The sequence below is a fragment of the Thalia democratica genome, chromosome 4, assembly GCF_965202585.1.
Source record: "Thalia democratica chromosome 4, ktThaDemo2.hap1.1, whole genome shotgun sequence".
Taxonomy (NCBI): Eukaryota; Metazoa; Chordata; class Thaliacea; order Salpida; family Salpidae; genus Thalia; species Thalia democratica.
Window position 1 is genome coordinate 47,787,170 of NC_139168.1, and position 25,424 is coordinate 47,812,593.

General features: G+C 25.7%; 1 protein-coding gene across 1 annotated transcript; it reads right to left on the reverse strand.

Moving 5' to 3' along the window:
• Positions 1-7,681: 7,681 nt before the first annotated feature.
• Positions 7,682-19,670, reverse strand: LOC145833409 (solute carrier family 23 member 2-like). Its single transcript, XM_082940588.1, has 10 exons — positions 19,521-19,670; positions 18,950-19,116; positions 18,022-18,250; positions 17,291-17,424; positions 15,995-16,073; positions 15,529-15,665; positions 14,881-15,051; positions 14,597-14,717; positions 8,128-8,300; positions 7,682-7,877 (listed from the first exon to the last, which is right to left on the reverse strand). The coding sequence occupies exons 1-10, from the start codon at positions 19,668-19,670 to the stop codon at positions 7,682-7,684; spliced, it is 1,557 nt and encodes a 518-aa protein (XP_082796714.1).
• Between the last annotated feature and the right edge of the window lie 5,754 nt (positions 19,671-25,424).

Here is a 25,424-nt window from a genome sequence, read left to right on the forward strand (position 1 = left end):
GGATATACACATCCTGACTCTTAAAGTTAGGTTCTGTACATTTGTGCAACCGCTTGGTATTTCATTGTTTTTTTTTATCAATTATTTTTGTCGCTTTGCCAAAGCATAATCGATACAATTAAAATAAAAATTATTGGAATTAAGGTATAGACAATTGTAAAATAAAATAAAAAATCTTAGTGCATTGACTAACCACTAAATTTAAAATTTAATGTCCAAACACATTTAGAATACAGATCAAATAAATATCTGTCGAAAATATTGAAAAACGGTTTATTATTTATAGAGGAAAGACGCTGCTAATAAAATCAAACTATAGAATGAACCAAATTCTACATATTAAGTCAATAGTTTATAAGTTTAAAAACTTGTTAAATTACTGATAGTTTCTAGTATAAAGTATCTTATCTTAGTCAAGTAAACTTAAATCAAAGTTGTTCATTATTAAAAAAAAAGTTTTGTTTGAAAGCTAATTCCACATTTAAACTGAAAGATAATTATGACTGCATGAATTTTTTGATTTATTTTCGTGGTAATTAATTATTTTTTAAAGGTTCAGAAATGGATTAATAATTAATTGCAGTTAATTAGTTTTAAAAAGCATTAGGAAAAGTATAAGTCTTTTGAAGTGTAAAGATTAAATATTAAGTTTTAATAGTCGTCAATGTAAGAAGTATAATGAGTATTGCAGCTGTTAATAACTACTCCGTACTTTTTCTTTGAAGAGATTCTATGTGGTTAATACATATTTTTCAAGTATTGAGACCAGATTGGCAAGTTGCATTTAAATTTAGGGCGAATTTATATGAAATAAAACTTTTTAAAAATATTAATAACAGTATATATGAAACTTGAAATAATACTAATGATAAAATTTAGCAATCGTAATTAGTATGCTGGTTTCATTTAAAATTATCATTTTTTAATTCTAAGTTCTTAAAACAAAAGTGTATACTGTTTAATAATTCAAAAGTAGAGGTAGACGTTTTTTTGATGTTTAGAACATGTCATTTACTAGACCTTAAATTTAATTTTCTTTCTTTTAGCCAATGGTAAATTATATTTAAAGATTAAATAAGATATATTATACAATAAACTTAACTATAAAAGTTAAGTGTCGAAAACTTAATATTCTGATTTTTTTCTTTCAAACTATGATGTTTATAGAAATTTAGCGGTGCAGATAAAAAAGTCAATAGACTTCAAGCTGGCTTTACTGTAATGAATAAAAAGTAAATATGTTGCGTGTAATAATTGTCTGAAAAATTTACTAAAAGAAACAAAGAACTTGATGGAATTATTATAAAATTTTGCTCTTAGTTATGCTTAATCTAACTATAATTAATTTATTACTCTACTTCAAAATGTTTTTTCAGTTATTTCGTTTTTACTTACGTTATTTCAATTGTTTATAATAAAGTAAATTTTAAAGAGATTTTTGTAAACTAAAGTACTAATTTAAGTCGTAATTTAAGCATTTTGTATATTATATAGATTTAAGTGAAGGTTTTAAAGAAGATTACCTGGGCGAGATTTGATTAACCTCGCACTTGTTATACAATTAAACATTGTTATACAAATAAAGACTTTTTTTTTGCTCTAGGACTAAGTAGGAATTTATTAATAATGTGAAATCAAGACGGTCAATCGACGTAACATACTTTTGCGGTGTGTTATATGACATAACTGTTTTAATAGCTAGGTTATACCTAAAAATCATGCTTTTTAACTTATATAACAAAAATATTTAAATTCTCCTAGTGTTTGTTTGAATTCCATTATCTTAATAGGCCTATACAAGTTGTATAACAATTTGTAATAGTTGTTAAAATGAAACTTAAAACTTATCTACTATAAAACGTTAATACATTAGTCAACAATAATACAACATTTACAACAGACTTACAATGTAGTTTTTAGACCGTAGTATAAAAGTTTTTGTATCTGAATATTATAATTGTAAAGGTTTACTTTTTAAAATTTGCTTATGTTAAAATTATTATATTCACGTGAATTATTATAAGATCCAACTTAAATATAGTTATAGCTGCTTACTTTAAAATCCTAAAAAGAATAGTTCAAAATATTGTAAAGTAAACGATTTAGTGAATTGTATATGACTAACGAAAAACGTCTGTTAAAGTAGATTGAAAAAATAAAACATATGAAATCATGTAAATAAATTGAAATTATGTGTAGAATTAAATATCAAAAAATAAGGTGATAAAAATAAAATAAACTTATGTTAAGTTAATACTAAAATTAAAATTTATACTAACAATGTTTTTTACGTAACACATTAAAATCATAATGTTTTAAAGAAACTAAAAATAAAATCAATAAATATTTTAACAACTTTATTAAGACTAGTTTGTTTTTGCATGAAATCCAGATTAAATAATAAAAATAAAATAAACAAGCATAATTGGTTAGAAACGATCGGGTTAGAAATAATCGGTTAGAAATTAACTTGTTAGAAATGATCGGATTAGATATGATCGGGTTTAAAGTGATTGGGTTAGAAACGATCGTGTTAGAATTGATCGGGTTAGAAATGATCGGGTTAAATCGGGTTAGAAATAGTCGGATTAGAAATGAACTTGTTAGAAATGATCGGGTTAGAATTGATCGGGTTAGAAGTGAACGGGTTAGAAGTGATATCGGGTTAGAAATGATCGGCTCCCGTAAATAGTATATGTACTTTGTACTTGTAGTAAAATACATCTCAAACATCTACGTCAAAAGTGTTATCTCTAATTAAAATTCTTTTTAAAAGTCTGTTTAAGCTTTATATTATAAGAAAGAGTATAGCGTTCGGTTTATGCAAGGCTTCAACTTTTTTAAACCAAAGAACAAAAGCTAAAACTAACTTATTACTTATTAAGTCTCTACTCGTCTTAAATTTCAATAAACCGGGTTATAACGAGAGTTAGAAAAAAAAATGTGCAGTGCATCCTCCCTATTCTGGCCAAGTTGGGCAAGTTTTTTTGTAATTAAGGCCGGATAAGAACAAAACATTGATTTAAAACTTAATATACATCCTTTGTATTGTGCAATGCATATGATAAAACGTACGCTAAATTTTCTATTTTTTCAATTACCTTGTTTTTTTTTCAACGAACCAAACAATTAAAACAGACAAAAAGCAAACAAAACCAAAGTTTGATAAAGTTCAAAATCAACATAGGTATATAATTACAACATTGTATACATTACGGTAATTTAAGTTTTTTTGTGAAAACATTGATCGTAGCTGAGCTAACAAAATCTACTTCTCGACGAAGACCGACCGGGCTAGCGAGGGCCATATAAGCGAGCATATACTATATATAAGATTTTTTTATAAATCTTACTAGGTTTTATTTTAAATTTAAACAAAATAGCCACTAAAAGGAACTCGTAGTTAAGAGGTTGTCAACTATTTTAGTCCGCGTGTCAGATTAAAAAAAAAAAAACTTTTGCGGGAAGGATAAGTTTTTTAATAAATAAAATCTAAACCTAATTTTGAACACTTAAACAATTAAGTTTGGAACTCTCTAAAATTAAGCTGTGTATTAAATTCCAACTTTAAAGTGTTTATTTAAAAAAAGCTTTTTGTTTAATTTATATGTTTACGTCATTTTTAACCCAAACAATACGTTGTGGGCCAAATATTTCTATTGGCGGGTCGTACGTTGTCCGCTTCATCCCCATAGTAGTAGATTAGCTTTGATTGTTTAACATTTCAAAAACTTGATAAGTCTTTATACCTAAAAACTGTTGAAATTCTAAAATAAGCAATTTTTTAAAGCAAAAAACCAAACTGAGAAGCTTTATATTAACTTACCTTAGGTTAACAATTTCCAAGTGTGCACATATGCACCATAGCTTGAGAAAGCTTATTCTACGTTGCAATTAATTACGTTACAAACAGCACTTAAACGAATTAAGAAAAACATTTTCTATTTATTCATTTTTTATATGCTTCTATAAAACAAACTTCAATAGTGCGAAAATTGCTACCTAACTTTTTGATGGAATACTGGTAAGAAGGACTTTCGTCACTTTATGTAAAGTAGCTTAAGCCTATTTTAGTTCACTTGCTTGAAAAGCATTATTCTTAACATTCAGAATAACAATAACTTTAAGTTAATAATTTTCGATATGCTAGGAGGTAGCTATAACTTAATATAAATGTAACTTTTCACTTTTTATTGACTTTAATGAAAACACTCATTAAACTTTAGATTTTCATCCATAGATACAAATTTTCTTACTGAAATATAAAGTAGACCTACTTAACTGTTAAATTTTTTATTTAATCTTTTTCTTAATTACTTTATTTACCATAAATAATCGCTTTTTTTTTGTTAACTACAACAAAAATGTTTCCATTTTAGTCAAATAGTGTCGATATAAACAATAAACTTATAAAGTTTCTACGCAAAAAGAAATTTATAACATAAAATTTTTAAGCTTTTAATAAAATATTTTATTGTAGTAAAATTAAAATTTTATTAGAAATTTTTTTTCGAATGTAGCTAGTATAAAAACTTGATTTTCATAACTTGTATTTTTCAATTGATAAAAAGCGAATATTTAAATAGGTTTACTTTAGGTGTAATAATTTTCAACGAACCAAACAGTTAAAACAGACAAAAAGCAAACAAAACCAAAGTTTGATAAAGTTCAAAATCAAATTAGGTATATAATTACAACATTGTATACATTACGGTAATTTAAGTTTTTATGTGAAAACATTGATCGTAGCTGAGCTAACAAAATCTTCTCGACGAAGAACGACCGGAAAAGAACTTAAGATAAAATTACAAAAAAAATGTTTAATACTAAGCTTTAAATTCTTCTTGTGCTTATTTTTTCAGACAGTACCCTAGTTTTAATCTCTAGATAATGAATGTATTTCAGAAAACAATAACCATAAACAATATACAATATAATTCCGGAAAGAATTCTACGAAAAGTTTCCTCATTATAAGCAAAAACAATTTAAGTTATGATTCTATCTTAAACTCAGCTTAATTTTTGTTTGTCTTTTTAGGTTTAAATTTTATAGTGTTAAGAGTACCTTAAGTACTAGTATTTTTTTAGTTTAGTGTACATAATTTTTTTCTAAATACAGTTCTACCTATATTATTACTTTTTGTTTTATAAACTGTCACTATATTGAAATCCATTTAAATAGTTGCTAAAAGTATCTTTTTATATTATTTGTCTTTTTAAATAAGAGTTCGACAGCCTTTTAAAAGTAAAGAGTTAATCTTTCTAAAAATAGTTGCTTCCGGGCTGCAATTGTTTAAAATAGTTGTAATATGTTATCAATAAAATTTTACTAATTTAAACCAAGAATGTTATAAAGTATGAAACAATAACGACTGGTAACTTGATTAAGAATCTAATTGCAAGTTTTAATAATGATTCATTTTTTTGTTTTGAAAATTGTATAATTTTTACTGATACATAATGGGCCGCAGTTTGCCGACCCCTGATATATACTCTGTTCTTAAATTCTAGTACGTCGATTATTTTAAATAATCTATTGTCTTAAAATCAACTCCTTACAATATTGATACAAATCATTAGGAGTTAGTCAATTTAGATTATGTCATTAGTACGTAAACCTTAATTAAAAATCTGGTTTAATATTTAGAAACTGCTTTTAGTGTGGTGTACAGTTTTTTGTAAAAAATAAGAGTTTATCAACAACTATATAAAGTTTAATATGAATTATTATTTGCAACATAAAGTATGAAAGCAGAAATTACTCATTATTTTTTTATTTAGAATTTTCATTTTACACAAACGTTTTCGACAGAAAAAACTATATATCCTTATGAAGTAACAAAGATAGTTAAAAATTACTCACTGAGTAATTACAACGTTAAAAAAAGAAATTAAAAAAAAAAAGATTAGTTTATGCGTATATATTTTGTATTCTAAATAATATCCTTAAACTAACAAAAGCGTTCCTACAATAGAAATTTAACATAGTTATGAAATTTGCAAAAAGAAGAAAAAAGTGTTAACCTGATAAAAAGCCAAAAAACAAGTATTTATATCTTTTTAGTAGTTGTGTATCATAAAAAAAAAAAAAAAATCAACTATATCTTACTTTTCATGTAACAATTTAAAAAAGTAAGATGCAAGATCAAAAATAAATATTCATTAGCAGTTTAAAATAAAAGTTTGAAAAAAAGTTTTGTACTTATAGTTCAAGTTCTTCAAATACTTCATCATTTGTTTTGTTTTCTTTTTCTGATGAAACTTTACTTTGGCATATAGGAAAATACTTTCCAATCCTAAAATAGCAAAAATACTGTTTTAAACATTTAAGTATAAAAAATTTTTATTACTATATTAAATCTTTTTTAATTTTATGAAACAAATTTTGCTTATAAACTGTGTTGCGTTTAATCTTTTTTGCAGTTTTTTTTTTACAAAAAAGATTCACTTTAAAAAATTATCTTAAAGTTTTTGCTTTAAGTTTTATTGAAATGTTGATTAAAATTTGAGTAAAAAGAAAACACAATTAAATTACTAATTATAACAAAAACGCTTTAAAAATAATCAGTAAGATTTAATTTTTTTTATTTAAACAACTTAGGCCTTGTAATTATAATCAAAAATAGCTTAAATGTGATCTAGATTCAAAAAGTGAATATGTTGTTTCTCTATTCTAAAACAAAATCAGTATAGTTCTTTGCACAGATTAGATTTTTTTACAAAAGTTAAGCATTTTATAATACATTCAGTCCATTCAAAGTTCCGATATTGGCTGATTATTGACTTGAATCCGAATCAATTTGGATTAGTTTGGATTATTATTTAGAGGTACCTACTAGCTGTTTCAACAAAAGCGTTTGAATACGTAAGCCTCGCACCTATTAACTTTATTGGGTATAAGGTCTTTTTATTTTTGAATATAGACAGAACCAGAAGTAAAAAAATAACTTTTTTCTAGCTGCTAACTCTGCAGTACAGAAAATACTTGTTCAGTCAATTTATTTATACTTATTTAATTTCAATTTGAATTTATTTAAAACCTACCAACATATCTAAAAACTAACAACAGTGGAAACTTTTCACGCGCAAAAAGTGTCTTATTGATGAGGTTATTTTCAGTTTTTTTAATTAAAAAAAGTTCAATACTATATTTTTTCGGTTATTTAAGTTAAATTGAACAAATTAATGTTTAAAATGTTTATATGTTTTTCATTGCTTCATCAGATAGTTAAAAAACAGGTATAAATATATATAGGTTTATAAAACTTTGTTTTTAGAGTTTAAAAGAAGTAAAGCTTGGTAAAGTTCTAAAGTAAAACCTAATAAAGTGTTACACTTACTGCAGTTAGGTTGTAAGTATTTTGATTTTTATTTTTATATTTCATCTAAAGCTGTACAGCAATATAAGTCAGGATCTATACTAGTTAAAAATTAACAAAAAACAATTAAATTATTTCATTATAACTAACCAAGAGTTCTTTAAATATGAAATTTCGTAGACACTGCAATCTTTTGAATTTTGGAGAGTTTTTGAATTTGATATGAATCCTCTTTCTTTCAAAGTACCTGGTTTTAACATAATTTTCTTTTGTAAACTAACTGTAATTCTTTTTTTTTATCATAAGACAGTACTTAAAATTTTTGAAACTAGTTTTATTTATACTCAGAAAGTTAAATAGTTTTAACATTTATAACCAGGTAATGTGTTGTCAAATACAACTGAGACAAAAGATCCAACGAATAGTGAGGAAATCAGCAATACCTGAAGTACCTGATCTATACTTTCAATCCCTGTTTCTATAACAAAGTACCCCTTCATAACGCAGTCCGGGATCATGCGACCAAGAAAAAAAGATATGCCAATAACAAAAAGATTTCTAAAAAAATAATATGAGTTTAAACTTTTTATTTTAATTCTAGTTTAAATGTTCTTTTAACAGAATCTAGAAACTGAACATTTTATAATAAACTTGAATACCCATAGATTATTAGTTTTATTTTTTATACTTGAAGTGTTATCCTAAACTTAAGGCGCTTTAACTTAAAGTTAAAACAAAAGTTTTTTTTTTAAAGTTGTGACTTTATAAATTTATTATTACTTTTTAGTAAATACAGATAGTAACAAACCTGTTTGAATCAAGATCAACAGTTTTAAGGTTTGCAAGACCAACAGAAAGTATCATAGCAAACAAAATAATAAAAACTCCACCAAACACAGGTTCTGGTATCGTTAAAACAATTGAACCTAACTTTGTGAAACAACCTATGATAATCAAAATTATTCCCGCTACTTGACCCACCTGTATTTTTTTGCAGAAAATACAATTTAGAACTGTTTTTAATCAACAATATTCACTAAACTAATTAAATTAGAAAAAATAATTCGAAATTGGAAAGTCTTTCAATAAAAAAAACGATATTTTCTATTACGATACAGACTTTGTAGTTGAGAGTTTTTTTTTTACAGAAACAAAACGTATGTATATTTCTATAATCGTCTTTAAGTTTTGAAGGCTGTCAACTGGAAAAATTAAAATATTCAAAGCAGTTTTGACAATTTTTCTCAGGTCAACAAAATTTAGTTCTCAGTAACGGTAGTTGAGCTTAATAGGTGTTTAGGTTTATACTAAGCGTCTATTTTGCATAAGTAGTCTATTTTAAAGAAAAAATGTATATTTTTTGTCAAAACTTCTGTGCACAACTTGTCAAAAACTATTTTCAAAAACTAGCTTTGAAACCCAAGCTCATTTTACATTAAGCTATTGCCATTAGCTTTATGTTCGCAGTTAAAAAAAAGAAATGAATTAACTTTTCAACTTAAGCTTTTATCAAATATATTTATATATTTTTTTTTATTATTAAATATTGTACCCATAATAACCCTTTAATTCAAGTTCTAATAATTAACTCATTAAAAACTTACTATTAATATCTTTGTTGTAGCTTTGTATCCTTAAACTACCGTAAACTTTTAGCTTGTTTTTCATAAAAAACTTGAATAAAAACAGACTACCGAAGAAAATGTTACACCTGCGTGATTCTAACTTGCTCTGCCGTAAGCATGTTTAGTAAGACCAGGTCTGTTAGTAAGCACTTTCCTCTAACGTTAACTAATTAAAATACAGGGATATTTCATAATGTTATAATTGAAAAGCGTGATTTACGATTCAAAATATTTTTTTTTGGTATTGAGTAAAATGTTCTTAACTTGTTACGTTTGTGAACAACATTATTAAACAATTTTGCAATACTTTGAAATACTAAATCATGCTTAATTTCTAATTAGATTAAAAAAAATATTAAACTATTAGTTTTGATCTATAGACTTAGCATTTTTATTTAGATTAAGTGAAACAGTAAAAAAAAATACGACCCTATAGTCTAGCTGTAACTGTTTACGTAGTTTTTTGAAATAAGAGTAAACACGTTTTTTATTCAATTATTTAGTTTTATAGTTCTTCGTTTTTATGAACAAAAAATCCTAAATGATAATTTGTCTTAGTTTTTAGATATGACTTTTTGTAATTTACACAGGTTTGGTCACCAATGTTTGGTCTATAAGTTTTAATAATTAACGTCTCTGTAACACTAAAATAATAGATATTACGTTAGCAAATAATTAATATTATCCTTTTGGTAGTTTTTAAAGCAATGTTAACTATTGAATAACTTTCTGCGATAGCAGGTGTACTCTTGTATGGCTTATTAGTTTCAATTATCAAATAAATTCTTAAAAATATAGAAATGTGCTTTTATTAAATAAATATATCTTTCTTATTTGAGTTTATTCACAAACTAATTACAAGAATGATAAAGTCTGTAATACAAAACATAGTTAAACTAGGTAAATACTTATACATCTCCCCCCAGATTTTATCTACGAAGGAGATAAAACGATAAATTTACCTAGCGAAACAAAATTATTTTAAAACAATCTTTTACAATTTAAACACATTTTTCAGGTCTAAAATTCAACGAAATTAAACTCAAGAAGACAAAAACATTTAAAAAATTACGATTAACTTAGTTCACTATTAAATGATTTGTTAAAACTAACTACAACTTAAACAAACAAACAGTAACAAAAATTTGAGACTTAATCTTTACTTTTCTTCACTTTGCTGAATACAAGCATTCAAAAACTTAATTGCTTCACCGATTTGAACTTTTCAGCTTTGAAGAACGAAACCACACGCCACTCATATAATTAACTTGAAACTTAACTTAATTTGCCGATAAACATCTTTATCCTAATTTTGACTTCAAACAAAGTAGAATGTGCATTACTGATGGCATCAAACACTGAGGAAATACTGCTACACTTATTTTCCAAATACTCGATACCAACTAATAGTTCGAATTTTTGAAAGTCAATCCCTGCGTCCTCATCCAAGATTACTTTGAACAGATTTAGATTTAGATTTAGACAAGTCTGCTGCAAAGTCAACTACAAACTTTATGACGTCACCATTAGACTGAAACTCATTCATTAGTTAGACCATAAAACATTAATTTACAGTCAACATTCCAACTTGACAATAAATGAATAACAGCAACATCGGTGTCACGAAGCTTTTGAAAAATATCATAAAGTCTTACACGGAAACGCTGCAAATAATCCGATAATTTCACACACTCATCCCGGACACATTATTGTTTGCAATTAAACTTTGGTGGTCTGTTTGCTTTTCTGTATAAAATATAAGTCAAGAAAATATAGATCAAAGCAAATCCGAGCCATTCCAGTTCAACATCAATTTTGAAGAAAGCCATTAGTACAGAGGGAAATTACACAATGCTTATTCAAAAAGAATCTTCCTTATGGAAACACAGAAAATCAAAACTTTTCTTGACATCTTTTTTCTCAACTTTACCAGAAAAGACAAACTTTACAGTGGTATGTTTTCTTTTCTCAGATAAGGGATACTACTTAGACATTTGCAAACAGGAGGGGTAAATCTTCTTAGAAACTTACGATTTTGAACACTTAAGCGACCTGATCCATCAACTTTGACAACACATTGATGACAGTCCTTCACTTCCACCACCACTCCACTTTTCCCCCACTTGCTAGGAAAGTTACCTGTTTGATTTAGTATCACGACATGATCACCGCAATTCAAAGGTGGCAAAGATTTTGTGTTCTCACTTATATTCTCCAGAGACTTAACAAAACGAATACTGAGAGATTCTTTCTTTTTATTCCAAATATCACGCCACGTTTTTGAGATCTGCAGGTTATTGTAAGTCATAACACTCTTTCTGACGTAAGGTAATGACTTCTTATCATTTGGTGGTAGGTGAGGATTGCATTGGGATTTTTGCGGTTTTGGTCGCCATCCAGTGTGTAGAAATACATTTTTCTGTCCCTGTACCTCCTTTTTCTTCTTGACGTTTTTACGCTCGAACATATTTTTCCTACGACCTCGGCTGAAAAAGTTATCAAATTTTTGTGTATACAATCCATCAACTACAAGTGCATTTGACTCATCAGCATAATTTTGGTGACTTTGATAAACTTTTTTACGGGACTTTATCCAGCATTGTTTACAGGCAGAACACTCAATATACCTCATATTTTTACTGCTCCAAACAAATTTATCAGTTGATTTTTTACATATGCCACAGGGTATTTTACCATTTGGTTTTAGTGTGGTTTTCTTTGAGGATTTGTATGAGAAAACTGAGGCTGTAACAGCAGGTTTCGACATTGCATCACGTGCCATCTCTTTTCCTTCAATAAAACCGATTGTCTCATTGACATTTCTTTCATCTAGACTTTCCCATCCTAGCACCTCTTTACGGATATCCTCATCCACTAAACCTGTTACCATGACATCTTTTAGGATTATGTCTGTAAAATCTATCATTTGATTACAGCCATCCTTTGGGCATTTACATGTGTACGAGCATGTACTGGCTTTTCCCTTTAAACGGGCGGCAAATGATCTAGTATTTTCAGTCAAATCCTGTCTTGCACTAAGAAAGTCTGATCGTCGTACAACAACTGAAACAGGAATAACTGCAAGCTGCTTGATCCTCCTTAAAAGCTCTTGCTCACTTAAATTTACTACATCTTCATGTCCCTTAAGAATAGCATCCCCTAGATCTTCCTCACAGCACTGGTACAGTTGACGGCGTTTTTCTACATTTGTCATCTCTATGCTATCTTTAAAAATAGTCCACTTTTGTACAAATATGTTCCAACCCTCTTCATTGCAGTCTGTCCCTATTCGAGGACGGTCCATCTTTGGAGGCTTTGGTTTTTTAGAATTTGCACTAATGTGAACATTGTTGTGAATGATAAGCAAAGAGGCAACTACAGAAGAATCGACGTCTGGTGTTTCATATGTGCAACTCTCAAGAGGGCATTTAACCACAGGCATTGTTGATTCAATTCAGCTTGACTTTATCATAAATAAATATATCTTTATTCACAAACTAATTACAAGAATAATAAAGTCTGTAATACAAAACATAGTTAAACTAGGTAAATACTTATACATTTATCTCCTTAATTAAATTTTTGAGACTTACTTCCGATACAGTCATAGTGATAATTTAAAGTGTAAGTAATTTTATTCTTATTTGTTCTTAGTTTAGGAATAATTTTATATTAAATAAAATATAATCAATTCATGTATATCAATTTTGAGGTTTTGAAACTACTTAAATTCAAAGTAACCAACAAATATGTTCGAAAGCACGGGGCCAATGAGACTAGCCATGTCCGCATTATCAGTTTTTCTGTATGTAGCTAATAAACGTAATGTTTAATTACGACTGTTAAAGTAGTCTTATTAAAATTTGTTAGAATAGCCTACTCTTAAATCTTAAAGTATACTAAAGCTTCCTTTTTTAGTATAATTCAATATAAGTATAATTTTAATTTATAATATACTTGCTTTAAAATTACTTTAAATTAAATTTATTCACTAAAAAAACTACACATGCTTAATTAAGAAAAATATTAATGATATTCATAAAAACCTTTATCTAGTCCGCATCTTAACAAGCAGCAATAAGTCCTATACGTGAATTAATAGTTTATATCATTCGTAAAAACTGTAATTTCTCAGTTCAAAGCTTTGATAAGTGACAAAAAACAAACTTAGACCAATGATCTTTAAAATGTTTACGAATATATCATAAGAAAAGTTGAAATAGATAAGTAAGCTGTTTTTATGACAGAGGACATTGTGGATCTCTGTTGGTATATTTTTTTCATTTGTTAGCAAGTTTTTCTAGGGAAAGCTTAAATGAAAATTTTTAAGCGACTTATAGTTTTGTCAAATATTTGTTAAAAACTAACTTTACTGCAAAGTTTTAATAACTTAACCGTTATTCGAACATTGTTTATTACACGATAAAAAAGCTCTCAAAAAGTTTGGTCTAAGGTCTACTTATTAAAAATAACAACATATAGCTTTTATCAAAAACAAGTTTTAGTTTATGTTGCTTTTTGCAAGCTATCTCAACTTCAAAAAATTGCCGCAAAGCTTGACGGGCTGGATTTAATTCGTACTTAAATATACATTAAAACTTGTAAAAATTATTAAGTGTTACTTGTAGCTTTACGTTTGAAATGTTCTAAATCTTATTTTTCAACTTAAGTACTACAAAATATTTTTATGTTTTTCTTATTTTTTCAAGTTTACAAACCAATTTTACAGTGATTTTATAAGTCTTTTATTGTGTTTTTTTTTTTGAAATACCAACTTAAACTACTCTATTTATCGTTTACCTTTTTTAGATTTAAATAACAATTTAAAGTTTTATTTATTTATTGTTTTTTTTTTTTGATGGAGTACCAGTATCACTGATGTTCCATTTGTTTGATATTAAATAATACAAAATCAGTCAATTAGAAAGCAAGTTGATCTGATGAAATTTTAAATTTCAAGATATAGACTTATAAACCAGCCACAGAGATATTCGAGTCAAGATCTTCCAGATGTAGTTCCGGAATTGAACTAAGTCTATTTATATTGTTTATTGTAAATTTTTTTAACTATGTTTATTAATTCTTATAAGTATTTTTTAAAATTTAAATTCTAAGTATTTAAGTTTTGTTTTATTTTATACGTTACTAAAAATATTTTTTTAAATCAAAATAGTGATTTAAAGTTATAATAACATTCAAAGTAATTTCTAAAGCATAGAGTTATTGATAATATTATTTTGTGCACGGTTATTTATTTTTTAGTGATTGATATGTGCTTTCATATTAAATAAAACCAATGATTGTCATGCCTAGTTTAAATATAATAATATTTAGAAGCCCTCTTAAGTAAAATTTAGTTATAATTATGTTTAAGTTTTATAATGGTTTGTAGTGTGGTTGTACACTACACTATAACAACAAAGTTTAATTTAAGTAACCTACAACCTTGTTGGTTATAATTGGCGTCCTTGGGTGGTTGTAAGCTTTTTACTTGCATTACATGATGTTATATACGTTTTGTAACTAAACCTAACATTTCCTAAAATTTTGTATGAAAAAGAAAACTGTCAGCTGTGTTTTTTTTTTTTCGCTAACCAAAAAGATTGATAAAGCAATAAGAGTGATTAATAAAAAACTAAAAATAAAACTTACTCGACGACTAGCAACTCTAGTAATTTGTATAGCTGCAACGTTTTGACTGAAAGAAGTGGTTCCAGATCCCGTGCCTAGGATACTAGTTACTATGCAACCAATTCCTTCCAACATAATTCCTCTGTAATGTATCAGTTGTTAAAGTTACTACTTGAGTGACACAATGTACAGAAATATTGTTAAATATATCAAATAAAATAACTTAAATAACTTGGTTTTTCACAAAAACTTAATTTTTAATTAAGCTTTTTAAATTTTCTAAACAATTCACTGATAAACCATACCTGTTTACAGCATGTTTAGGAGGAGGTGAAGCAACTTCACAGAAGGAAGCACATGCTGAATAATCTCCGATCGATTCAATTATTGAAGCTATCGTCCCTGACAACATAGCAACAAAGCTTGCTACAGTGAATGTTGGTAAACCAAATTGAAACGGGTAAGGAAGTCTAAACCTATAAAAACTTCTAATATTAGATTAAGAGATATTTTAAATATTTCAGATATTCGTTTTTACTTTATCAACTATACTTTATAAACTTTATGTAGGGTAACACACAGCTTTTAACTTTTTCTTTGAAATACTTAGAAACTTGATTAAACTCAAATTATTTATAGTAGATAACTAATAATAAATTTTGATAAATTGTTGCAAAATTATTTTAATCATAATGTCGATTGAAGTCTTAAAATAATTAGTATCAGTGTTTATAAATAACATATTGCCACTAATTTAGTATTTTACAAAATGATATAAAACTTTTTAATATTGTCCAAAAAATTTAAATATTGATTTTATTGAGTTTGTAAATGCTTATTTACACAAAAGTTAAACTTATTACGCAGTTTCAAAAATATGCTTAAAACATTTTGCAAAAACTTACTATAATAATTTTTTAGAAATGTTAATTTTGAAATACTGTAATAATTACCAAGGACTTGTATGTACAGATTCAATTTTAGCATCTGTTCTCGCAAAATATGAAAGTTGGTTTGGATCGTTTGGAAAATAGTTGGTTATCGTAAGTATGTATGACAAGAACCATCCACATGAAATTGCGACTAGAACCTACGACATTTGCCAACATTTAATTAGTTTTAATCGTTTAAATTTGTTTGCAAAGAATAATAATTACTTTAAAATTTTAAACTGTGAAATAACTAAACCAAAAGTTTATTTAGATGTTAAAAAAAATTATAAAACATATTTAGTAAAGTATTTTACTAAAGCTTATCTTCATTCTTAACATTTAAAAAAATTATCTGTTAAACAATAAGTGTTTTAATATTTATACTTTAAATGAGCCAAACTAAAGCGTAAACAAAAAAATATTATAAGTAAATAACTATAACTAATACCGAAAACAGTTTGAATATAGGAAATTTAGTTATTTTAACTTTCCTCCTTGTATAAGAAATACATGGAATTGATACGTTTGAAATGTACTGTGAAGTCACTATGAGGACTACTGCAACGCTAAAATATAAAACTTAAGTCATAAAGCTATTTGTGGTTTAAAAATAATAATAAAGAATTTTCTAACGTTCTGAATACGTTAATTTTTTATGTTTTATCTGATTACTCTTCTACTATAAATATTTTATAAAATTTACAAGTTTCAAAAGTTGTTTTTTGTAGTTATTTAGTTATTTATTAACTGAAGATTTTAAAATAAATAACAAAACAAACTATAATCATTACGAAATTGTGAAAACTTCTTTTAAATTTAAGCTAAAATACTCTTTTCTAAACTAAGTTGATATTTTTTATAATAACAAATTTTAACATAAACAAACAAACAACAAATAAGTAAAGTTTAAAAATTATTACACGTCAAACATAATTTTAGTTGATTAAAATTAAAATATTTAAAATAGTTTTGCACTTATAGTTGTTTTATTACAACTATGCTATATAATCAAATAAGAGATAAAAACTTAAATGATAGTTTAAAAATGTATAAAAAAATTGTATAGGATTAAACTACTAGTCAGTTTTAAAACTTAAAGAAAAATAAACCAACAAAAATATACATATTTTTTAAAATCAAATTTACTAAAATTTAAAACAGCACTGTTTAAGCTGTATAATAAGTAAATAAAAAAATACTTATTTTTATATATGACTATTTTTTGAAAACAGCAATGTTTAATAATATTCAATGTTTTACTTCTTTAAATGATTGAATTTTTCTATATAAACAGTTAGGATTGCCTTATAATATTTCTAATTTTAAAGACACAATGATTAACTATTTTTTAATTCAATTAATATTAAATTAAATGAGAGTAGTTTAAACTTTATTGTAAAATGATTGATTGTTAAAAGTTTTAGATAATATTATAGACTTAGTAGAATTTTCTCTTTTGAGTTTAAAAACTTAAAAACTACTTTAGTTTATACAATGAAGTATATTTTTCTGTTTTGTCTGATAAAATCAAACGTATTACATTACAATTAATCTTTTTTGGCTGTTACTATCTAGAAAATTGTGTAATCTTTTAAGCAATAACTAAAAAATCTAGCATATAAAATTTTGTAAATCTAAACTTTTTTTTTGATATCTTATACACAATCTAGGAAATATAACTAAAAATATCTTAAATAAATAAACATTTTATTCCAAAAATTCAAAAAAAACTTACAAAACTGTCATTAACCAACTGTATTTAGCATGATTAGGTACCACATACACTAGATCTAAACCAATCATCGCAATACAATTAGCTATTGTTATTGGCCCGATCAACCGGGTTAGCAGGCCTATCAGCCCCAACATTCCTGCAAATGTTTCAAACAAAGCCGAAAGAATAAGACCTCCCGTTATCTTGAACGTATTGTTGTATTAAAGATTTTAAACAAGTTATATTTACATGAACGGAACATTACTTTTCGATTTAATATATCTCTTTTTTGATCAATTAAAACAAAGTTTTAATTATTACATTAACAAAAGTATACTCTCAGAAGTATTTTCCTATTTGAATATTTTAGTCTGATGCTAACTTATTTCATTAAAAAAAAGTTCGTAGCTTATTTAGCTTGCAGTTTTTAACAAAAACAGTGATTTTTATTTAACTTTAAATATGTATACAAAATACATTACTTTTTAGTACGTTTTATAAATACGTTTTCCAAAGATATAAAGAATAATAAAATCTACTTTACAGAACAATAATATTTGTTATTAAAAGCTTTTTGAACCTTAAGCATAATCAAAATCAAAATAAATATGTTAAATACTGTTTGCAATAACTGAATTGTTTTTTAAATGTAGCAACTCTGTTTGTTTTGATTGAAAAAAAACTGTTTTTGAAACTAGTTTTGAAATATTAGTGTTAATGACTTATAAAATTAAACTTTCAGTACAGCCTACTGATAATTTTCTCTGAAGGAAGTTCATATACTTAGTTTTTGTACTAACTTCATTAACTCTACGTTTCCACAGACCATCATAGCCTACTACTTCTCCGTTTGTATCCAAGTAGAGCGTTTCGTTGACGGTTGCCTCTTCACCATAAGTGTTTGTAAGTTGACTAAAATTGCTTGACATGGTTTCATTCAATGGTTCTGGACACAAATTGTGAGGAAGGCTTAAAACTGAAAGAGTTGGAAGAAGGAAAGCAAACGAAGCTCCTTGCATTATAGGTAATCTGCAAAAAAATAATAATAATGTTGTATTGAAAATTTGTTTTTTTATCTATAAAGTTAAAATTAGTATTTATTTTGATTAAAAAACTTTTCTTGTTTTTTATGAGTTTGGTCTATACTTGTAAATTATCTAAAAAATTATGTAAACTGTTGGTTAATAGTAAGTAAAGCTTATATTTAGTTATAGTTTGTTATAGGTTTTCTGCTTTTTAATATAGTTTGTTCTTGTCTATTACAAACATTTGATAATTTTTATTCAAACATCTTTCATCTCTATATAATGAGTATACGTCAAGAGTTTTTTTCTTTTTAAGAATTTTAATGTGTGACTAAATAAATATCTAAAGTAGCTTATTATACTTTACAAATGATATTATTTGAAAAAAAATTGTCAATTATTATTTTTGTTTATATTTGACATCGTCGCAAACTTCAAACGTTTATAAAATTTTAAAGGGCAGTTTTCCTAAGCTTGAAAATTTTTACTAAATACTCGAGACCAAAAACAGTTAAAAATTTATGTTTTTATAATATTTTAAGATTGTCAAAAACTTTTATGATTAATAAATTATAAACAGAAATACATCAAAAAAAAATTGTAAATTTTTATTTCTATATCGTACAGAACTATTTATAGGTATTTAATTAAAAATATCTCTTTAAACGTATCAGTTTTTATTTATTTATCTTATGTTTTTAACCTCGTGCCAAAAGTAGTTTGTATGACTGTTGCTATTCCATCACCTACAAGTACAGAACCTGCCAAAAGAGCCAGAACGTAGTCACCTTTTTCGTTGCTAGGCAAGCATGCAGCTTTGCTATAAAGCATCGGGTATACCATAGATGAAAACATAGACAGCATGCATTGCTTAAACGAAAATAAACATTATTGGTTTTATAAGTTTATATTAAATATAATGAATACTTTTAGTTTTTATCTTAGTTATGATTTTTTGAAATCACCGTTCGAAATGTTTTTTATTTATTGCAACTTATAAAATATATTGATATAAGTAAGTTTAAAAATGCAACTCAGTACTTAAAAATACAATTAGTACTTGAAAGCTTTTTAATTTTTGTTTTCTTTGTAATTTAAACTATAGTTTTTTTAGGTAACAAAACTTTAAAACTTTTTTTTTTTCAGTGTATACTCTTCAAACAAAAAAGAACGCTTTTACAATTTTCATTTTATTACATGTTGTCTCACTTAAAATTCAAAAAATAATAATGTAGATATTTTTAAACATGATTTATATAGTTTAAAAGTCTTACTTGTAATGCAAACAAGAAAGTTAAATGAATGGGAGGATTTTCGTTAATTCTATAAATTAGCGAACATTTTTTACGCTCATCACTTTCAAAGCTGTTTGATATTAATTTTTCTTCGTTTTCGACTTCTTTTTCAATTGATGTTTGAGACATTTAATTATTGTGTAAATATAAATCTATGTATAAATTTTCTTATGAATAAGTTTTTTAAACAAGTCGTACCTAGGTTTTAGTAAACTAGTAAACATTTATCGTTCACAACACATACGCAACAACTTATATATGAGCAGTTGATGTTTATTACAGTTACACAGTATGGTTAATATTTAACTTGAAAATGTTTTTGAAAATAGCACATATTATCTTATTATTTTAAAACTTATTTTTTTTCTCTTTTCAAAAGTCTAAATTGTTAGTCAATGAAAGAAAAAAAAATAAGCACACACTAAAACACATAGTTTTAATTTGCGAGTTCTAATTGATTTACAGATGAGTTTTTTTAAAGCAGGTTTTCCATGAATTAAACAAGTAAGTTTTAAGTTAGTACAACATAAACAAACTTTCGAATATTTTTCTAATACAATTAGTTACATGGTAGTATAAAAAAACTTAGTATTGTGAAATCAAACTTAAATAAAGAAACGTGTACAATACTCTTAAAAAAAAAATTACACATATTTAACGGGTCTAAATACTAGGAACCATGAGAATATATTCTATTAACACGTAGAAATGCTATTACAACAAAAATAATGTTTGTTATTTAGTTTTTACAATTAGAACTTAAAATTTATAAGAAATATTTTGATCAGTTATAAAGAAGTTAAGTTACAAATAAGTTCAAAAAAAAATTAATCTTTTAAAATTATAACTATTACTTAAGGAATTTAAAGAAAACTTGACCTTATTCACAAATTATATTACTTATATTTCTTTAAAATTACTTTAAAACTTTTCTATAAAAATAAACTTGAGTTATTTATTTTAATATTTAAGTATAAACTTTAGTTAATTAACTTATTTTTTACAGTTTTTATGAGCGTAATAACTAAAAAGTACTTCTAGAACTACTTATATAACAAAGAAAGTATTACACGATCTTATTATGAAGCTTAATATAACAAGCAATAAGTTGTATTACGATTCAATTTCACTATACAATTTTCGTACGAGTATTTTTGTTTCATTGAAAAAAAGTAAAAAAGGTCTAAATCAAACAGAGTTTTAATTATAGACTTTAAGTTTTACTAAATAAGGTAAGATTTAAAGGGCTATTAAACTTAAAGCTCTGTCGTGGCCATAATAGTCACTCATATTTGCTGAGTCAGCAAAATAAAAAAGTTTTCTTTTTCATAATTTTTTTGTTTTTATTTATTAAAAAGTTATTTTATGATAAACTTTTTATATGTTTGGGTAAGATGGGTTAGGGATAAGTTTATGAATAAAAAATGAAAATAAAAAAGCTGTTTTTTAAATGCTGACTCAGCAAATATGCAAATAAGACTGAGCTTTAGGTTTACTTTTTTATTTAAAGTGTATATCTTGAACTTTTATACTGTGCTTTAGTAGCCACTTCTTTTGAAATATAAACAAACTTGGTTTGTTGTAAAATACTTTTTTAGTGCTTTTTTAGTTTCAAATATTGATACCGATTGTTTTAAAGTTAAAATTTATAAAATTTTTAATCTCTGTTTTTTTTAACTATACAGACCAACGTTTGATAATTTTAAAGTTATATAAGAGTATTGTTTTTAAACAACAATGCTAAACTAGTAGGTTAAAAAGTTTGTGAGAAAATTAGATACAATTAAAAATAAACTTATAAGTTCTAACAAATTATTATTAAAAAAACGATTTCAAAGGCGTAGTTTGACTGTAAAGGATATTTGTTACAAGCAAAATTACAAAGTAAAGTTATGCATCAAGTTATGGAAACGAACGTTATGGAAGAAATATATGTTTAAAAACATGTTTTATAGTCACTAATATTAATAAGATAAAAGAAAGTAGTTGGTGTTATTTAATAATTGAAATTAATTTTTTTATCCATAAAACCAAAATTGTTTGTGTCTGTATTGAGCACATAATGAAAATTCAATCACGTGTTTATACCAAAACTATGCATCAATCGTTGTAATTATATTAAGCGTGTTTTAAACAAGATTAATAAATTTTATCAAAAGTTATTGGATTAATTGTTTAGTACAAGGTACAAAACTTTTATCATAATAAATTTTCTGAAAATTTATAACTAACATAGCACTACAGCGAAAAAAACTAAATAATATGTTTTAAATCAAATATCTCAAGAATGAAGAAAAAATTTAAAACAAATAATATTAGTCTTAATGAAACTTTATCATTTTATTCTTTTCCTGTAAAATGGAATTCTTAGTAGTTAATAAACTCTTAATTGGTAACCTATCATATATTTTGCTATAAAGATAGATATCGACAGCGTTTTCCAGTTTACTTTTCGTTTCTATACATTAAAGATAACGATATAAAATAAAGCTTTAAAAAAATATTTTTTGTAATTTTTCAGAATATAGGGTTGTTATAAAAATGTAATGTTCCTAAAAATTTTGTTTTTATTATAGTAAAGTTATTTTACTTTAGTACACTAATATATTATTCTTAGTTACAAATTTACTTGCAACAAAATATGGCTTGTTTATTCAAACAACTAAGTAAATGTTTGTTTTGTAAGTTACTATATAATATCATTGTTACCTAATGTTACCTAACCTTTGACACAGACGTTAAAAATAATTAAATTTGTAAAGTTTATTTTTGTGAAGTCTTTAAAAGTTTATACAAGTTACTCAAATATATAACAACTATTTTTATTATTCGCTGGATTTAAATGTTAATTTATAAGCTATTAGTCAGGCATAATACACAACGTTTAGATTATTAAAAAACGTTTTGATTAGAAAAAACAAGTATTTTAAATCAAAGAGTTTGCAACACCAAATAAAAACTAGTTTAAATAAAAGAGAAGAGTTTATTATAAAGCATTAAATCATTTTATATTTATTAAAGTTCTTTTGACTATAAAACATTTTTCTTATATCACTTTTTTTTTATATATGACCTTAGTTATTAATGTAATAGTCAATTATTATTAAGCTTGTTGCAAAGTGTAATTTTTTGCTTAAACTTAAGAGTATTCTAGATTTAGTGTTGTTCTTTTGGAACAAATTTATCAAAAATTGTTTATTTTATTTAAACTATAAACTGATCGTTATTAGCAATTTAAAACTTGTTTAAATCTACAAAAACCTATCAGATATACTATTTAATATATCTTTTTTTTTGTTACACTTTTTTCTTATTATACAGAAAGTTCTATGCCTTTTTTGAGTCTTAATTGTAATTTAAGCAATTGAACAAAAAACAAAATAACAAGCTAAAGATAATTAGTTTAATAAATCAGTTTTTTTATACCTTTGATATCATCTATATACAAATTAAATTGAAACATTAATAATAGTTGTTCCTTTTTGACAATTTTTTACAGCTAAGTATGATTTAAATTATACAAAAAAAAAATTAACACAAAATCTCGCAAGCTGTTTGAAATAGACATAAAATAGGCTTAATAACTTTGAATAAAAAAATATTTACAAAATTTCAATTTATTCTATTTATTAATACTTTCTAGAAACTCATCAATTTATTGTTTTTCTATTATTTGAGTGTTATAGTTATTGCTATTTATCCCTTCTTATTATTTTTTGAATAGGTGCATACAACTTCAGATAAACAACTGTTAATTAATCTTATTTTCTTTGAACCTAGAAACCCTTGTTTGCTGATTGAATAAAAAAAAGTCGTTAAATATTTATTTGAATAAATGCATTATTGTTTAGGTTACGAGGTCAATCAAAGCTAAGTCAATAGTTTATGTATATTCAACTTTAAACATGTAACTCACTAAAAATAAACAACTGCTTCTTAAGAGCTTTGGTGTACGACTCGATAACCGTAAAGTTTTGTCGTACACCAGGTCCTTTGACTAATATTTTGAGCGCTTTTTTTATCGTTCAATAAGCAATATATATATAGCTTACTCCATCTCAATGTACTTCAAAACTTAAAAGCTTAAAAGATATTCAAATTAAATCAGGGTTTAGGTGTGAAATTTTTTGTTAACATTAAATATTATATATATAATATGGGCTCTGTAGAAGTCGTTCAAGTTTGAACAATAACCTTACTTTATATATATATATATATAGAATTAAGTTATTTAACTTGATAAACTAAATTTTTCACACTGAGCCCAGCTTGAGGGCTTTATTATTAAAAAGGTTTATTTAAAGATGCAAAACTCAAAGGACTCGAGTTTCGTGACTATTCACTCATCAGCTTCAAAACAAGTTTAAAATAAAGCACAAAACAAAATCACTAATGAAAGTTAAAAAAAATTTTCATAAATAGATTATGACGTAATTTTGAAACTATCAAAAATCATGCAAAACGGCTTGTGCAAAAATTAATTTACCAATCGACAATAAACTAGCAAAAATTCATATAACTTCAGTGAGTAACTATATACTAGGACAGATAATTGAAAGAGATAAAGATAAAATTAAGATGCAAATTGAAATTTAGGTTATTTTAAGATGAAATTAAAACTTGTTAAACTTTAAAAGCGACTTTTTTATATGTCTATAAGACGATACAAACTCGCTTCTTTTGTTTAGGCATCTCTTGTCTTTCAGTGCATATAAAACGGCTGATGCTTCTTTGAGACACAGCCTACATATTGGGCTATTGCCGTCGGCTATAGACTGTGCTCTTTTTATAACTTCCTAGGATATTTCGAAGTCAATGCCACTGCGCTTTAAGCCACAAACATTCTTCGAAAGTTCAGTGTCATTTTCATATATGCCGCCTTTAAAAGATTTTTTTATGATTGGCATACCTGAATCTAAACTGAGTCGAGCACAAGCCGACATAGAACCTCGTCTCAACGCCAGAGTTAACTGTGGCCTTGTAGACAATGTTCTCTGAACGGCAATTACTCCCTTTCAAATTATATTTACAGCTACCAGCGCAGCCACATTGACTTTGAATTCCTGAGTTTTGATTTAAAATTTTTTGGTTGTTTGCCTTAAAGATATTCTCTAAATTTGCCGTACACGAATAACTTATTCGCATATTATGTTTGTTGAAAATTTTTGTTAGCGGATTTTGTTTATTGAAGTGTTTTTTGACTAGATTTATAAATTTTCTTCAAATATTAGTTTTTACAGAATTGCTAAAAGGAGGGTTGTACCAGATTACATTTCTTTTTCTTTTGTGTTTTTGATTATTAGGTTGTTGCTCAGGTTTTTCAAATTTAAGTTTGTTGTCGTATCCGCATTTTTTCATTATTTTTTTCATATTCATCTTTAGTCTTTAGAAAATTTTCTTCTTTGCTTGATCGTTTATTTAGGCGTTGATTTATTATGTTAGGAATTTGTTTTATAATGTTTTTAGGGTGGCTTGATTGTTTGTTGACATACATAATTTTAGCGTTTTGTTTCCTGTTAGGCATAAAAGAGATATCATTCAAGTTGAGCTTCACATCTAGGAAGTCAGTTATCACTAGTGGAGATTCCACAGTGACTCTCAACCCCATAGATTTGAAGAAGGCATGAGTTTGTTTTTTTAGCTTCTTAACTTTAAAGCCAGAAGAGTTGGGCAATACAGCTAGACCATTGTCTCTGTATAACCCAACTCTATTTAAACCAAAGATATCTTTTAACCCGTCTAACAAGAAAATTTGGTTTAAATAGAGTTGGGTTATAAGCAAATATGAGTTGGGTAATAAGTAAATAAGCTAACAACTTTAGTAGTATTACATTAATTTAAAAAGCTCTTTTTAATTTATTATAACGTTAGTTAATCTTAAAC

What these genes read in the sequence shown, in the direction of transcription:
- LOC145833409 (XM_082940588.1), bottom strand. Translation starts at nt 19,670, where the DNA reads ATGTCTCAAACATCAATTGAAAAAGAAGTCGAAAACGAAGAAAAATTA. An exon ending in GGAAACGTAGAGTTAATGAA is followed by an intron (nt 17,425 to 18,021) that starts GTTAGTACAAAA and finishes AATACGTTCAAG; the next exon opens with ATAACGGGAGGTCTTATTCT. An exon ending in CTAGAGTTGCTAGTCGTCGA is followed by an intron (nt 8,301 to 14,596) that starts GTAAGTTTTATT and finishes AAAAAAATACAG; the next exon opens with GTGGGTCAAGTAGCGGGAAT.